We start from the raw sequence: 17,532 nt of genomic DNA, 5'->3' as shown, positions 1-17,532 counted from the left end.
ATGATTCAGCGAAGGAACTCTAACAGATGACTTCACCCCGTCATTGCAGCTGCCTGAGGCCGAGCGCTACAGTCGGGAGGACGCTGGTTTGTTAGCACCTCGGCTGCTGCTGCTGCTCCGGTGGAAGGTCAGAAACAGACGTGCTATCCTGTTGAAGTCCAGGAGTATACTGAACGTGTGATGTTTAGGTGTGGATGGTGCACACAAACATGAAGAAACACCCAGCGAGCTGTGATAAACATACATTACCCTACACGTCTCATTAGAAAAGTTCAGAGAGCGTCGGAGCTGCACGCTACAGTCACATGGGTGCAACACATGGGAGTCTAGAAGGTTTGTGTTTCACTCGTGTAATCTGTGTAGTCATCATTTATCTGAGTATATTTATGTGGGTCCTAACGACTCACAGGGGGTGTTATTGTTTCCCTAACATTTGCGTACATATTAGTCTCTTGTTCTGACACTCCAGATAGAAAGAGAAGATAAAAACACAGTCTGTGCATGCAAATCAAATCAAATGATCACCCCCAAGGAAACATACCAACATGAAAACCCATGAAATTAAGCCACATGTCGACGATAATGTGGGCAACAAACAACATAAAACCGACCCTTTGACTGCCTCTGAATGAGTCCTGGGGGAGAAAGACATAAAGCCTGTTGTTTCCAGAGGATCAGAGGAAAAAGCCACAAACAAGGCCCATAACTCGTGTGTTACGCAATCATTTCCATCTAAACGTACAAAGAAGCTTGTTGAATGAGCAGTGGAACTGTCTGATGGCTGACTGGGTCCATTACACAGGTGTATCCAGGTACCCAGTAGCTGTCACAAGTAAGAAGACTGTGTGACACTGTGCTACCAACATCAGAACCTGTGCTACAGATGTTTTTGTGTTTTCTGGAGCGAACATCACATTCTGTGTCAGTCAGCAGCTGGATGATCCAACCTTCATGTGGAGGATCATCACTGGTGACCAGAGGAGGGTCTGCAGCTTCCACCAGAAAAAAACAACAACCCTGCAATTCTTACAGTGTAAGAGCTGCAGGTCCCAGAAGAATTCATGTTGTTCTCTTCAACATTCACATGGAATTATTCCCCCAGACTCAGATTGTCAAAGCAGAGTTTTACCTTCAAGTCCTGAGGTGTCTGAGGGAGAACATTATGACCTGAAGTGCTGTGCAGCTGCTCACAGCATGGAGACTATGCATTGGATTGTTGTCCACAACAACACAATTGTAGCTTTACACCTGCCCTACTTGTTAGATTCGGCTCCCTGCGTCTTCTTCCTCTTCCTCAAAGTAGAATTCAAGCTGAAGGGCGGCCGTTTTGACAGTATAGAAGATTTACTGCAGACGGTGTTTGACATGTTTACTCAACAGGACAGTGCTAAACTGTTGCAGGAGCGCTGGGAGCAGAGTATCGCTGCATGAGGTCAGTTTTTAATCTTATAGGCGCAGTTTCTGACCGTTCTGATCACAACTTGGATTTCATGTTTTGCTTGTGACTTGTTACAGATAATGAGTTGGAGAGAAGAGCTCAATTTTGGATATTTCACTTATAAAAATATAAACTAGTAGTGGAATTTATTTATATATATATATATGTACATACAAATCCCATACCTTGAGAGAAGGATTTAAAGGTCTGACTGTGCTAAAATGGAGACGACTATTGTCTGTCAATATGATGGCGCCACCAAAATCAATGGCTCGCCCTTCTAACCTCTGTATGTAAAGTAAAACACCTTCAGATTCATCTGAGCGTTAACATGAATAAAAAGATGCTGTAATATAGTCAGCATATATGTTTAGATGGAGAGAATTTGTGAACCGCTTCTTGCCAGAGTTGCCCCATAGAGGGCAAAGAACAACATCAACGTCTTCGTCTGAGACAGAAAACAGAAGCACACATACCATGGAGTCCTGCAGCAGGTCTTCCAGTTTGCTCAGTCTGCTGTTCTTGTCGCAGGTGTACTGTCTCTTGATGGTTTCCTGGAGCTGGCGGAGATATGACTCACAGTCCCGGGCGTCACTCATGAACTGAGAAAAGATGGAGGCAACATTTTAGAAGAATGTGAAGACGACAGCGAACATACTTTTGTTATTTTTCTCCAAGTCATCTACAAAAAGACTATTAAAAATCTCAGGTTAATGGATGGGTGGCATTCACTTACTGAGTCAGAAACAGGCGTATAATTAAAATAAAAGTAGTACAAACTTTACAGGAGTGTCAGTGTCACCTGGAAGTATGCAGTGTTGTCTTTGAGATGTTGCTCGACGCAGACACACAGCTGGTCCACCCACTGCCACTGAGTCTGCAGAGCTGCACTGTAAGCCTGAAAACATACAGACAGTTTGTGAGACGCCACATTTATATAATTACATATAATAATATTCAGACATGAGATATGTTACATTGCTGGCTTCACATATTTGTCTTAATGTCATTCAGACATAGTTCACTTTTACATTAATGTTCCTCGTGGCTTTATTCAGACAAATTCATGATACTGGACACCAAGGTTCAAGGAGCTACGACTAAACAAAGGCTTAAATCAACAGAAATGTTGACAATATTCGGCTTGTTTACATACCCTTTTTAAGCAAACAGAATTTTTTTTTTTTTTAAATGTTCTGCTTTGGAGTAAATAAACTTGGCTGAGTAGTTTAATCAGAAGGTGGCACTATAGGCTACATGGCTTTAATAAACAGAGTAGAAGAAGCTGCTAAAAAAAGAATATTAAGGAAGGCACAAGCAAAGTTTTGTTTATCTTCGAGAGGAAAATAGATTCAATAGGAATTGTTTTCAAGAGAATTATTGTAGAAAGTGAGAAAGTCGTAATTATTCTTTCATGTCAGCTGGTATCAGACACGTTTCAAGCTGTTTGGAGATGAAAGAAAAAAGAAACAGCTCATCTGTCATGTGAGGTAACTGTTTGCTACGTCAGAACTCATTCTAACATGTCTTCATCTCCCCAGAAGCATATTAAATGTTTAGCAAAAACATCAAAAATCAGCTTTGTAGATACATTTAGATGATATGTTTTTAAAGTTTGCTGTTTCCATTAACTTTATTAATATGCTGCTCCAAAATGTGCATTACATACATTACGGTAATACGGCTGCTGTTTCCCTACTCATATTTTTAAATGTCTTCTCAATACTGTTGCATTTCAAAATAAAAGTCTGATTGTTGGTTTATTAAAATCTAAATACATTTTCCATCAAATCATTTTTTTTGTGGGTCCACAGTCTCAGTAGTAGAACACTCATGTTGACATAAATATACAGAATGTCACCTCGCTGATTATTAAAATATGCGGACAATTTTCAACTGAGCAGTGATGGAGGACAAACAGCATCAACATCAGACACGAAGAAAAAAATCCCAACTTCCAAATGTTGGCATTGATGTGTTTTACATTAAGTAGGTTTCACTAAATGTTTCTATTAGATGCACACAGTTACTCAGACAAGAAGCTCTCTGCATCTCTGGATATTTTAAAAACCCAGCAAAACTAAATATCATGAAATGCAAAGTGAATCAAGGAGCACTGGTTTGAGACAAAACCCGACATGTTTAAAGGTCAACTGAATAAATCTGAGCGTTCACCTCCACCGTCTGTTTGGCTGGATGGTTCTCCTGACACAGTCGGCTGGCTGTTTCCTGCAGAGACCTCATCACATCTCGCTTCTCATCCAGCTCCAACCTCATCTCCTGAAAACACAACAGCAAGAGGATGAAGATGGCGACAGGACGGGGTGCATGTACCGGTGTTTGGGTGCGTGTAAACAATACTCTGATATACGTGGAAATCTGTTGTGTTGTGAAACATCAGAGGTGTGTAGTTTGTGTTTTGTGACAGAATAAGCCACCGGTGCATCTGCTCGGTCCACTTCCTCCACTCACGCTGTATAATTCTCTCTTGGCGTTCATGTTGGTGTTGCTGTCGCTCCAGTCGAAGGCGATCTCCTCCTCCTCCCTCTCGTTGAGCCAGATCAGCTCCTCAGTGCAGTGCGACACGAACGCGTGCAGGCTCTCCAGGCTCCGCAGGCGCCATGACGAATGTTCCTACGGCAACCACACAAATAAACAAACAAACACTATCGTCATGCTGATCAGCAGCGCAGAGAGAAATAAAAAGACAAAACAACGCATCCTGTTATTCTCTGGTCACTTCCTGGTTATTGTTCTGCTGGTTTTAGTGCATTTACAGAGATTGTGAATAATGAAAACAAACACTGTGGATGTAAACGTTCCTAAAAAAAAACACAGAAACAGAAATGTCCTCTGAATGTAAACTATGGACATTTTATAGTTGATTTCTTATAATAACAATATAAAATAACCATTTAAGAGGCACCAATGTCCAGCGTGAAGCATATCAAAGAAAGCATGCAGCATTCTCAAAAAGCTACTTAAATACATACTTATACCTTTTGGATCATATATCATGTACTTCCAATAAAATAAGCTTTCTCCCTCAAAATAGAGTGCTTTATTTGTTCTTCTATACATTTCCTTATATCCATTTCTTTAAGGCTCATGTGGACATTAACACTCAAACCGATCATTTCTAAGTGCATCTTCTACATGCACATCCTTCAAAATTTGTAGAACCCAGAGGGTAAATATCTGATCCATGTTTACTGGAGACGCACATAGTATGAGACAGCAGTCGCACAGAGAGCAGACAAAGAAATAAAAAGACACAAAGGGGGTACATTTAGGGACAGTAGCAGAAGAGAGCAGATGCACATTGGTTTCATTTGCATGATAGCTCAGTCACACTGTAATGGGATTAACTGAGGGAAAAGGGGTGAACTGGGAAACAAAGGAGCATAAAGACACACGGTTCCTGAGCTCAGACCGACCCGTAGCTTGCAGTACTGGTGCTCCAGCTTGGCCAGGGTTTCACAGTAACTGCTCTTGAAGTTGGGAGTGACTTTAGCCTGAAGGAGAGAAAGTAAAGCTTCATCACAAACAGCAGCTCTCAGCAGAAAGATCTCCGTGTTTCTAATGAAGTGATGCATGTACCTCGTAGCTCTGAGCCTCCTGCAGGCCGCTCATCAGCTCCTCCACTGCAGTGTGGATGCTGTTGTGCTCTTTGAGGTTGTTTTCTACTGAAGGCAGGTCTGCGCCCCACTCAGCCCGCTCCAACAGCTCCTACAAACACACAAAAAGACGAACATCGGGCTCAATAAATAAAAGATTATCTGTTTTTATCCAACTGAAACTCCTTTTTGATTCATAAGTAATGTTTTTAGGACTCAGTTTCAGTCGAATGTGTTGTTTTCAAGCTGTAAACGAAATATTATCGCTAATTAATCTGCTGCTGCTTCATGTTTTCTAACAAACAGGTTAAATTTATTTCATTTCCCCCTGATTGCACTTTCCTATTGTGTTCTTCCTTAATTTTAAGATTTTTGTATAAGGCAAGAACCTAAATGGACTTCTGCAAGACACAATCTGAACAAAAGGCGATAATAAATACTTTAAATAAGCACATTAGAATAAATAAAAACAAAATAAAAAGCATTACAAAATAGAAAACAAGACTTCATAGACTCTAAAGACTGGGGTGTGTCCTCCTCTTCCCAGTCGACCGAACAGACAAATGATGATTATTTATTTGTAATGGACACAATCCAACTTTCCCTTTTTGCATAAACTTGTCCTCGAACACATCATAAATAATGTCAATACTCCCGTTGTGTTCTTGCTCTGCATTGATTCCTATTAAGGTAAGAACCACTTCATGACTTCACATTAAATATTTAGACAAATCAAAAGCTAAATCTTCTCAATGTGGATTTCCAGCTTTTCCACATATATTTTTTTCAATCACAAACTGAATATCTTTGGGTTTGGACAATTGCTTAAAAAAAACCAAGACATTAGAGGATGCTGAGACATTTTATTGTTAAATTTGAGAATGTAATCGGCACAGTAATCTATAAAAAAAACAAGTTTTAGCCTGTATTTAAATGACAGGCACTGACCTGTGTCTCCTCCACCCATCCCAGCAGCTCGTAGATGAACCTCAGGCTTCCTTCGTCCTCTGATGACGACATGGCCACCAGCTGCGAGCGAGCCATTGGCCGCCGCAGGAGCGCAGCCCCGACGGCTCCCACAGCTCCCACAGCTCCCAGCAACGTCTGTCCCAGCGACAGGCCGCTGTCGGTGGACCTCTGGGTGCTGTGATCGGTCAGTGTGCTGCCCAGAGACTGAGAGAAGTGGCCTTTTCTGTAGACGCTGGAGCACTGCAGCCGGAGGGAGACCAGCTCCTCCTGAAGGCAGGACACTCTGTGGATCAGACAAAAACACAGTTAGCTACCTTCTACCAGCACTGATCTTCCTGCTATAAAGTCATGCACATTTTTAAAGGTCCCATATGGTAAAAATCTGTTCACATTGTGTTTTGTGGTTGCTATAAACTTATAGGTGTAAAACTAAAGCTGCTAAGATATGAAGACGTTTACTTTAAGTCTGTAGTCTCCCAGCTTTACACACCAGTAAGAATTTTCTCCATTTTCTACGTAGAAACTGAGGAACTAATAACCATACCGCTCAAACTTTGTATAACTCCCTCACTGCTTCCAGCTCCACAATGAGCAGCCACCTCCCAGTCCACCAGTTTATTTATTTTGTATAGATGCTCCTGCTAAAATGTCTCCATCAAAACTCACCAAATTTTGGCTGCAAGAGTGAACACAAGAGTAATCATGCACTCCCAGCATCTGAGGTACTGAAAAGTCAGTGGATTACTTTTATTGTTGATGGAGATGCATCACAACAAAAGGAAAATCCTTAGCGTTAGCATGTTGTGAGGCTAACATCAGCTTTATTTGTATGGCAACAAGTCAAAACTCTGGAAACTATAACACTGACGAACATTCAGTGATGGTGGAAACTTTAATTTAAAACTCATAAACAAAAACTGGCTTCTGTGTTTTCATGTTGTTTACTTCTATTAGCTCCTCTCCTGTTCTCTGTGCTCACATAAACTTTATTTCTATACAGCTGAATTCCCAATAAAGCTGTTCTCCTTTACATAGTTTTCTGTTTTTGTTGTCAGACAACAGAATGAGTATGAAACAGCGACTGAAATGTTAACCAGCAGTAACTTCAGAGCCATGTCCCAGTCGTTACTCTGCAGCTAAACTACTGATTTTATAACATCGTCTGACAAACTCAACAAACACGAGTTTAAAACAACGGCTGTGGGGTGAATTCAAAGATATTTCTCTGTAAAATGATTGCTCAAAGAGAAAGTTACAAGTGAAAGAAAGTCTTGCTGTCACACACTCATTCATGTGCCAACCACAGAGAGTTTTCTTCCTGAAGGGGGTGTTGACAGCAGCAGCTCAGGTTCATTTAAAGCTGAAGTCACAGTGAAATTAATCATCTTTGTCGTACTATGAGCTGAAAATTTGATGCATTTTCCTTAATTTGCCAAACAGCGGCAGAATACGAGACCTTTAAATCGACCGACTTACCGTTTTAATAACCGTCCTGGAGGTTTAAATTACAGCAGAATTAAAAGGCTAACTGTGAGGTTGGAGGGGCAAATTTCCTGGAACATTTAATTATCTTGAAAAGTGGGTTCCTGTTCCAGTGCAGATTATCGTTGCATTAAAGGCCAGCACAAAATGGCAATCTTTCAAAATGGCTGTTTCATTAAGTTTCATAGCGGCGGTCCAAAACTAATGGAGCAGCATGCTGATGAGACGCCACGCTCTCCATCATTCTGCGACGCCACTGATTCATATCAGAGCACCTTTATACAGTCTGTCAACACCAGCAGCAGATAATAACGGGGTTTAATGGAAAAACACGATGCCAACTGTTGACCTACAATAAAGCATAATGAGCTGTTTGTATTGCTAGTTATTAAACTGTCTATTTATTTATACGGTGACTACTTCAACAAACCCTTCACTCAGGCTAAGCTACATCCACACATGTACTTTCTGTGAGAAAAACAAACACGCCCCTCTGCAGAAGCTTCCCCAGCGCCACCACACTTTCCCTCCTGACTCACCTGAACACCAGCTGCTCCACCTGGTAGTACTTCTCGTCTCGGAGGACTTTGAGCTCCTGGTTGAGTTGTCTGATCAGAGACTCGCAGTCCTGCAGGTAACAGGCCAGTTCTTTCTCACACTGCACCGCCTCGCCGCTCTCCACTCGAGACATGTCCTGCACATCAGAGGAAAGACGAGTTTGGCGGGGGTTTTGTTTTGTTTATTTGCTTGCTTATGTGTTATTATGGAGGATGATGTTGTCCTGAGGTTTAGTGTTTCCCCGGGCGCAGATTCAGCAAACAGTGCGGTGAAACTGGAGTAGGCTTTGTGAATAAAGCAGGCAGCAGCAAAAACTAGGGGGATTAATGTAGCAGAAACAAATACATCAAAATGAGGACACAAAGCAGCAGTTAGACGTTGAAAAAACAGAAACTGGAACAAAAACTAACATAAGTTAAGTCCTTAATGTCCGTTCACGTACACTCTGGTTATGTCTTAACACATTACGTAAATGAATGAAACTGGAATAAAGATGCATTTTAATGTTTTTTTTAATTTTTCTTATTTATAAGGATGTTCTGGGGCTTGAAGCTAATGAAAGGTGGCTCCATTATGTTAAACTTTATTGTCGTTTCTGACTCAAAAATGCTTCGGTTTGCTGCTGTCTGGTGCAGAAACGCTGTAGGGAGGCGAGCTGCTCTGCTTCTTTGAGCTTTTTGGCAATTTTGTGCTTTTTAATGTTTTATTTCATAACGCTGATGCTCCTGCAGCAAAAGCTCTGCTCTCGGCCGTGCTTAGGATGCACTCCTTTTATCTTATCTCTGTGTTTCCCAAAGGTTTAGAAGGTACTTGTGGTGGTGGGTGCTGCAGCGAGACCAATGTGCATGCAAAGACTCATGCAGCTCAGAAGGGAAAAGTGTAATCAAGGCTGTTTTCTGAAGCTACAATTTACCAGCGTCCCCTGAATGCTTCTCATGCATGAACTAATGCTGTGCACAGAGAAGCTTCTAGTCTCCACTCAGTTACTGCAGCGCAACAACAAATGTGACCAAAAATGAGCTTGAAAAGAGGGAAATAACTCGTTCTAATGCTAGTTTTAACTCAGTTGAAACTGAGTGGTTTTATCTAAATATAAATGTTTCAATTACTAGCAGCATTTTCTCAAGCATATTCATCTAACTAGCCCTGCTTCAGTGTATTAACTGATAATTATGTTGGTGCTCTAAGTTGATCCTGGGGTCTATTATATAATTCATTCCAGTGAGATATTTGTGTGTGTTTGTTTTGTAATATTTTTAATCAGTTTTGTCTAAATGTGTATGGAGAGTTATATATATATTTCCTTCCTACATTTATGATTTTAGCTATTTTTTTAAAATTATTTTAGCTGATTTATTTTGGATTTTAAGGCTTGTGCAGTTATAGATCCACAAGTGGGATATTTGCCTTCCTACACTGTATTGACAAACGTCCCACTTAGCAGACAGACCTGCTAAATGTCAGATAAAATGGTGTGATCGATGAAAATGTTTAGATTTTTGGTCACATGCTGGACTGTTTGCGTGCAGGCAAAGGCAAGAGAGAGTGTTTGCAGAGAGCTGGGAAAGTGGTGAGTAAATATTTATTGTCCCAGAAGGCCACTCGTGTTTTCCGTTTCTACACATTAACACGTTGTAAAATGCTACGCCAAATTATTGCACACTGACCAGACTTAAAGCCCAGAACCCTGCATGTGTGAGAGAGGAAATGAAAAGGCTGGAACATGAGGGAGGTTGGGTACTCACGGCCTGCAGTGTGTTCTTGGCCAGGGTCAGTTTCTCCTCACAGTCCAGAGCCATGTTCTGGATCTTATTGGCTCTCTGAAGCAGCAGCTCTAACCTGAAAACACAGACAGAGGTTAAACATTCATGTCCCCGAAAATCGAACCTGATGAGAAATTGAATGCGAGGAGATGCATCAGCGCTTTTAATGTAATTATTTTGGATGTGTGTGTCGGTACCTCTCCACGGCCGGCCGGAGAGCCTTTTCTCTCTCCAGCATCTCCAGGATGAGTTTGCCCCATTCCTCCTCCAGGTCGTTGGGATGGAGGCCCTGAGGAAGCTTAATACGACCGAACTCGATCCACACCTGAACACACAAACACACAAACACACACACACCGGGTAAATATATAATAAACCCACTGACGCATAAAACCCACCGGCAGGGCTGAAATAATTTTTGCTTTTTTTTAATCCCCAAAATGGCATCACTTAGCAGAGCCAGAAACTGTAAAAACTGAAAAAAATTGCTGAATTTCCAACTTTAGGACGGTCTTTGAACATATCCCGTGTGAGATGCCATTGTGTCGAGATACTGAACTAAATGTAACCCCATAATATTTCACCAGATCACTTTTTTTTTTTTTTTTGCCATGATTCATTCAAAAACTGGCCAAAAATAAACAATTTTCTGTAAAATAAATAAATAAATCTCAGCTGTATCAACTGAGTCACATGACAAAAATCTAGCAAATATTCGACTGAACTGCAGGCTGTGTCTAAACACAGCAGAGAGGAGACAAAAAAGAAAACAAATTGGAAAATTTTGGAGAAAAATAAAGCATATTTAATCAATAAAATAAATGTGGCATGGCTCAAAAACAAGTCTACAGAGCAGCAAGTTGTCTGAAAGTTGCTGGAAGATATATTCAGCACAATAATATAGCTTTTCAAGACTGATGTTCAGAGTAGTAGAAAAAAAATGACGCAGAGGTTGCAAAAATGTAAATAACTATAGTATGTGAGGCACCATTTTTAACACCCTCTTTTAGTTTTATAAAATAAATGTGGCTTTTTCTCTTTTGTTATTATTTATGCCACAATAACTTTGTTAGGCTGCACAAGAGATTTCTGAGTTCTCTCTTCTTCTAGTCCTGGTTGTGCTGCTTCCACAGAGCTGCAGGACTTTATATTGCAGTGAAGAATGAGCCCACAGTAAGCACAAAGCAAAAATAACACTTTCCTTCTGTTCACGTCCACAGAACTATCACATAAACTCCATTACAGCCTCCTTTGCATCCCATTTCTGAGTGATCATAAGTCACACCACAGTCCAACGCTCTGCTAGCATCAGCTGAGTGAGAATAAATGGGATCTATTATCAGCCGTCATGTGTTTGTGTTCAATCAAACAATCCGCTGCATTGATAACAACACGACGGCTTCAGGAGGCAAATGTATGACTGAGCTCTGCAGCTAAACTTTATCATCCCCTCACTGTCAGGATCCCCCCCGAGCTCAGCCTCATGATGCACAATGAGCTGGAGCTAAACGTCGGCCACCTCTTCCTCCGCCTCAACGCTCTTCCTACCTCCAGCAGCTTGTAGAGGTGCTCGATGTGACCTTTCTCGACCTCCTTCGCAGGGATCTCTGTCTCTTTAAAATGGACGTACTCGTTGTAAAGTGCCTGCAGGAGGAGAAACATGAGGCTGGGTGTTAATACAGTCTTTGTTTTAGGTCAGACTCAAAGTCAATACCTGTAATCAGAGGTAAAAGCTCTGTAATCACAGCCTCTCTCCCTGGGCGGTCATTAGCCGGATTCTCAACGGTCATCTGCTGTTTAGCTGCTTCCTCTTCCTTCAACCATCACTTCATTCACTGCTGCATCCTCCCTCACGTTATTATTCCCTCTTCTGCAAACTAATTCACTGATCCTGCCTTTAATCTGAACCCTTCTTTGCTCATCTAACACCTCTGTGCGAAGGTGTCCACATTATTAAAACCCTCTACCCTCCCCTCCCCACGCCTTTTTTATTTGTTCTCTCAAGGATTTTACAGAAATTGCTCGTCAGCTCTCTTTCCTCAAGGCTGCACGTCGGTGAGACTGAAGAGACGAAGCTGAGAAAACATACAGGCTGGGATCTGATTCACACCACAGCCAGTAGCAGTCGCACGTACATGTTGCTGTGAGGAAATCTGAATTAAAACACCTGAGATTTTAAAAAAAAGCACATCTGTATGTCACCAATTTACACAGTGTTTGGTGACACATTCTGTTTATTTAGTATTCAGAATTACTCACCATTTAACCCTTTCTGTGCCGCCTATAGCTGTTATAAAAACACAACTGGCACTATTTTTTAAATTTCTGTTGCATCAAATATCCCAAATGCCTCATCCAGAGTGTTCATTTTGGACTCACAGGCTTCTTGTTGCAACCTGATAGCTGATTGATTCGGGTGCAAACCAAACGAGCAGCGAGTCTCTGGTTTAAATCCTGGACAGCTGAACAGTCATTTTCCTGGTCTTTCACTCCTTATTTCTTGTCTCGCTCTACTGTTTTCCCCAAGGCACACAATGGCCAAAAACAAATATTAAACAAAATAAATTAATGGTTTCTATCCTCTGAAACATTAGAGAGCGATTAATTTTCAACAGTTGCAGGCAGTGTTGAGTTTCTCTTAACTTTAACGAGGTAAATGTGAGTGAATCAAAATGAGGCTTGTTATTAAAATATGACCAATCATACTTAACAAACAGACAATTAGAAATGCAGGCCTGCCTGTAGCTGTTCCCACACTGAATTCCAACAAGCACTGAATGACTCCTTGTGTGCATCATTAATTATTGTGCAATAAGTTTTATTCAAGCTTGCGCAATAGTTGTATTTTTTTCCTGGTGCAATAAATATAGCGCAATATGCAACACCCATACTGGTATATGCAGTGTTGGTGTGTTTTTGAGGGTTATTTGTGTTTCTTAACTCTTAACTTAATAGTAAATTCTGTTCTAGTACTAGTCAGCATGCTGCAGTTCATTTCAATAAGGCTCTGGTCACTCTTCCAGAAGACGCCACACTGCTACAGTTGCTGAGTGACGTGAGGCGCTCACCTTGAGTTCCACAGGGTTCTGAGGGAAGTTCTTGTTGGCCATGAGGGCCGTATGCTGGCGGCTCCACTGGAGCAGAGACGTGAACCTGGACTGGTACTCTGACCAGCGCTGGTCCACCTCCTGAAGGCACAACAGAGAGAAGGACAGAAATAAGTAAATAGCAAGTAGAAATAATAATCAGCTATTTCTGAAGAGAAACCATACATCAGATATTCACATACTGCCTCAAATGGCAACAGACAGGCTTTGTTTTACACAAAGTAATTACAAATAAATGACCGGAACGCTGTTTAATTAACGGCATCACAAAGTTCCAGTTCATTACTCAACAAGCTGCACAGCTGACTAGCAAACAAAATGGGAAGAAACTTTCAGTGGAAAGAAGAAACGAAAATGCTGGAAACTCTAATGCTGGAAAGTTCTTTAAAAGTTAACAGGAAAAGTGGGAACAATGCAGCAAGAAAGTAAAATCCTACAAACACCAGTACATGCCTTAAACCAGTCCAACTGTAGCAGACTAACACAGTAATATGACAACATGCATTTGAGATCACGAGCAACAGAAATGCATCAGTAAGAAGCTACAGGTTGTGAGTCAGTAAAGAGCGACGTGACGTACGTGTGCAGCGATGCCTTCTCCTCCTTCAGGGATTTTAGGGAAAGCATCGTAGATTGAGGAGACGTAAGTGATGACCGACTTCTCGTCTGGAGACGGAACATCAACGTCTGAGGAGAAAATTCAAAAAGATGAATGAAACACTGCAGGAAGTATAGCAACAGACGGCTGTTTATCACAATATATTAAATAATCATCTGTGAGGTTTCCAGATCACAGCTGGCTGGGAATTAAAACCAAAACAAAGAATTAAATGTGAAAGTCTTAACAACTGAAAACATGTAAACCATAAAAGATCTAAAAAAAAAATTATCCAGATTCTGCACTTTGTGTGCTGCAAAGAAATGCATGTGGCAAACATACAACATACGTAATAATAATAATAACAATCATGATTATAGCCAAAAGAAGACTAAGAAGAACAATAACATGAGGAGGAAGAAGACATGAGAAAAGACACAATAAATGGATGCAGCATCTCTGATTCTGTAGCAGGAGAAGCAACATATAGCAAAGCTTCACTGACAATATAATCCCAAATCAGCCTCAGATTCAACAGTGTCCCACTTTTTGTGCTGACAAACTCATCTCTGAAGACTCAAGAGGTCAACAACAGCTGAAAGTGTCACTTTTCCTAAAATGAACGGCCTGTGGCGATGGGAACTGTGGAAAAAACACCAAAAATAGGACCACAGAGAGTCTCTACACAGGCAGAGACAGAGTCATAAATATATATGTGTCAACTAGTCAGTCATTAGGGCTGCTGGGATGCTTCTAAAATAAAAGCTGGTAACAAACGAGATAAAAACCTGCCTACAGTCGTCAAAAGGAGCTCAGCTACTAACATGAGAAGTATCATAAAATGGTGACTTTCTGAAGATCTTTACCCTGAACAAGCAGTTTATTGATTCAGAAGGACAGTCTCACCCTCAGCGTCCAGCAGTCTGGTCACTCCTAATGATTCGGCGATCTCGAAGGCCTGTTCAAGGTTCTCACGGTTACTCTGCCGCGACACCACCTCCATGTCGATCAGGTCGGGCCTGAAAACCAAACAGAGGAGACGCATCGGTGTGTTTTGTGTGTCGGAATCTGTTGTTCAGATGTCTGGGGAACACCAGCATCTCTGCTACACGTCTGTAATACTATTGATTTGGTAAATGTTCTGCTCTCATACAGTAACGTCAAACATACAGGTTAGGTCAAATCTACAGCGTGTTTCTCCTTCACCCACTCACAGAAACATCCTTGATGTTTGTCGGTGTTTGAGTTTTGAATTTAACACTGATTAAAACATTTTCGACACAAAACTCAACGCATATCTTTTTGCATATAACACCTTGAAAAGTTGTATTAAAATGTTATTGAAACCTTCTGAATAGACATCAATCATCCTTGAACCAGTATTTTAGACGAACACACAGCACAGTCGGGTCTGTGTGGCTCTGAATAGTTTAATGTGTCTGTATTGAAAGCATTTTCCATTTCAACCTCAGTCTCAAGTGTGGCTTAGAACATTTCAGTCCTTTTCAGACATGGAATATGTAATATTGGTGCTTCATCAGTCTGTTAAAATGATTGTAGTCTGCCATTCAGATATAAACCACTTTGACATTAATGTTCCTCAAGGCTGCATTCAGACACAACAGTGACAGAAAGAGACACAGGATGATATTCATCAAGTGACTTTAATGCATTCTAATGTACGAGGAAACAAAAGACTAAATCTAAATCCACAGTGTAACAAACATTCACAGTGTGACCTGCTGATCGATTCTGTCTCCATGCTGGAGATATTTTACATTCTTAAGTAATGAATGAAGTTACTGCAGTTGTTCCACATGAATAAAATTGCATTAATCTTGTTTCTAAAAAGCTCATTAAGAGCCTCCTGCTGGTTTATAATCAGAGCAAACAGTCCCAAACAACTGGAAGCAACAAACTAAATTGTGACTCTGTGATAGCTCACCTGTCTGACGTGGAATAAAGCACACAGTGTAACTTGCTATTGGATACTGGCTCAGACTGATCCTGTCTCCATGTCAGGGATGATTTATCATCACAAGCTCATAATGAAATTACCGACGCTGTTGTTCCACGTGTATAAATGCACCTCTTTTAAAAGACGCTCAAATGGATGCAGCAGATATTTAACAAACTAGGAGGAAACAGTCCTGAACAGCTGGAAGCAACAAACTAAACATCAGCTCCAGTCAGTTATATTATATTCATCACTGATTATATTCATCACTGGTGAGGCTCATTAATCTGACCTGTACACTCTTTCTTCATCACAATAAATCTTTATGTTTGTAATATTGAACTATTTTGTAATAATGGCAGGAAACTCTGAAGTTTTTGGACCAATATCGGTGCTGAAATGCGGAACAAAATCTTTCATAAAATAATTTACGCAACTCAAAGTAAGTTGGTTGTGCATGAATGTTAATACGACAGCATGCAGTTTAGACGTGTGTCACATGGGAATGCGTTTATGTCCGACCTCTTAGTGAGCAGGTTGCTCATTCTGACGTCAAGTCAACTTTTTCAAATACCGTCAGCTTAACAGAAAGGAGTGCATCTCTGTGTTGGGTTTACATCCATTCCAAAATACAAAAAAAAACTACGTCAAACTCTCACCTGTATCTGTGCAGCAGAGCGTTGAACATGCGTCCGTCGCTCCAGGACGAGGTGAAGTTGACGCAGCGGAGGCCGGGGTATCCTTCTGTCGCCTGCTGGCTCCATAGTAACAGCTTCTCTTTGGCTGTGAGGTCACCTGACTCACCGCTCACATAGATCTCCGAAATCTGGAGGGAACACAGAGACAGAAGAGCGTTGAGATTCACAGTGAGAGAAACAATAATCCTCTGCTGAGCCTTGCCGCCAAATGTACTGAAAAATATCACATTTACATAAAGAAATCATGAAAGTTCAGCAAAATCTTCCAGGATCCCTCTCGCTCTCTCATTCATCATGTTCTGTCTAATGATGCGTTCACTGTTGAAAAATGAACTTTACTCTTGAAGACAGTCATTATCACACACACAGAAACAGCCACGGCTACAATGAGTTGGCAGAAACAAGCACATGCAAGGCAGAGATTTTAGTCGCTTTAATTCAACCTGACGTCTCATTGCAGACCCTCATTTTTCTTCCTGAGGATCAATAACTCAGTGAAGCCAGTGTGACACATGTAGGCATGTGTTTTTATGAATGCATGATTTTTTTTCCTCCCATTTCTCAGCATCTACAGTCTGGCCTTCTCATTAGCTCATACCCCCTCCTCGCTTTCCTTCCCCTCCTTCATCTCCAGCCTCCTCCCTCCACCCAGCCTCGATCTGTCGCCTCGGTTTTTTCACGTCCTTTCATCTGCTGTGCCTCAGATGCTGATCAATCTGCTCGGCCTTCTCATCTCCTTCCTCCCCTACGTACCAACATTCACGTCACCCCCCCGTTGTTTCTTCAAACATACAGGATCTGTGAAATGTGCTAAAAGATGCACATTAAACGCTAAAACGGCCACAAATGGTTGTGATTTTGCCGCATCAGTGGGGTTTTAGCAGCAGAGTTCTATTTTGTTTTTTAGATAATGCTTCATAGTTCTTGGATGTTTTTCAGTCGCCAACTCAGGACTTTAAAATATAAAAATGTTAAAATAAGAGTCCATTATTTACAGTTCTAGCCAATTACTGAATCCTATATTCTGATGTTGCTGTATCTGTAGTCTCCAGGAATGTCCCGCCCACAGTTCTATCTGATTGGTTGGATGTCATGAGTGACAGTCGATCAACACTGAAAGATAAATCGCTCGACAGTTAGTTTGAATTGAACATATGTAAAAGACACATTTTTAAAAAGGCCTTTCGACAAAGTTGCATGTTGGAGTTTGTCTTATACTTAAATTCTGACACCAACATTTTACAATTTTCAATAAAAATACATGAGTTTCTTTGATTACTAGCAATCAGCTACAGAATCAGCCCGAAATAAATCATATCTGTTGATAACCAAAAATCTAAATCAG

The 17,532-nt window shown here is 41.0% G+C and overlaps 1 protein-coding gene across 4 annotated transcripts in view; it reads right to left on the bottom strand.

Annotated features, from left to right (window-relative positions):
* Positions 1-17,532, bottom strand: part of LOC103369474 (microtubule-actin cross-linking factor 1-like) — a 207,424-nt gene that overhangs the window by 13,932 nt on the left and 175,960 nt on the right. For all 4 annotated transcript variants that reach the window (XM_008298196.1, XM_008298198.1, XM_008298197.1 and 1 more), the window contains exons 7-21: positions 16,149-16,315; positions 14,439-14,551; positions 13,515-13,621; positions 12,896-13,015; positions 11,376-11,471; positions 10,025-10,152; positions 9,810-9,903; positions 8,046-8,200; positions 6,004-6,307; positions 5,039-5,167; positions 4,876-4,953; positions 3,911-4,072; positions 3,614-3,718; positions 2,241-2,336; positions 1,915-2,040 (exon numbers count right to left, since the gene is read on the bottom strand). In XM_008298196.1, coding sequence (XP_008296418.1) covers positions 1,915-2,040; positions 2,241-2,336; positions 3,614-3,718; positions 3,911-4,072; positions 4,876-4,953; positions 5,039-5,167; positions 6,004-6,307; positions 8,046-8,200; positions 9,810-9,903; positions 10,025-10,152; positions 11,376-11,471; positions 12,896-13,015; positions 13,515-13,621; positions 14,439-14,551; positions 16,149-16,315 — 1,980 coding nt within the window. The remainder of the gene's footprint in view (positions 1-1,914; positions 2,041-2,240; positions 2,337-3,613; positions 3,719-3,910; positions 4,073-4,875; positions 4,954-5,038; positions 5,168-6,003; positions 6,308-8,045; positions 8,201-9,809; positions 9,904-10,024; positions 10,153-11,375; positions 11,472-12,895; positions 13,016-13,514; positions 13,622-14,438; positions 14,552-16,148; positions 16,316-17,532) is intronic.

Source organism: Stegastes partitus, unplaced genomic scaffold (assembly GCF_000690725.1).
Source record: "Stegastes partitus isolate 25-593 unplaced genomic scaffold, Stegastes_partitus-1.0.2 Scaffold1293, whole genome shotgun sequence".
Lineage (NCBI taxonomy): Eukaryota > Metazoa > Chordata > Actinopteri > Pomacentridae > Stegastes > Stegastes partitus.
The sequence above is the reverse complement of the archived record's forward strand: the minus strand, read 5'-3'. Positions and strand labels throughout refer to the sequence as shown.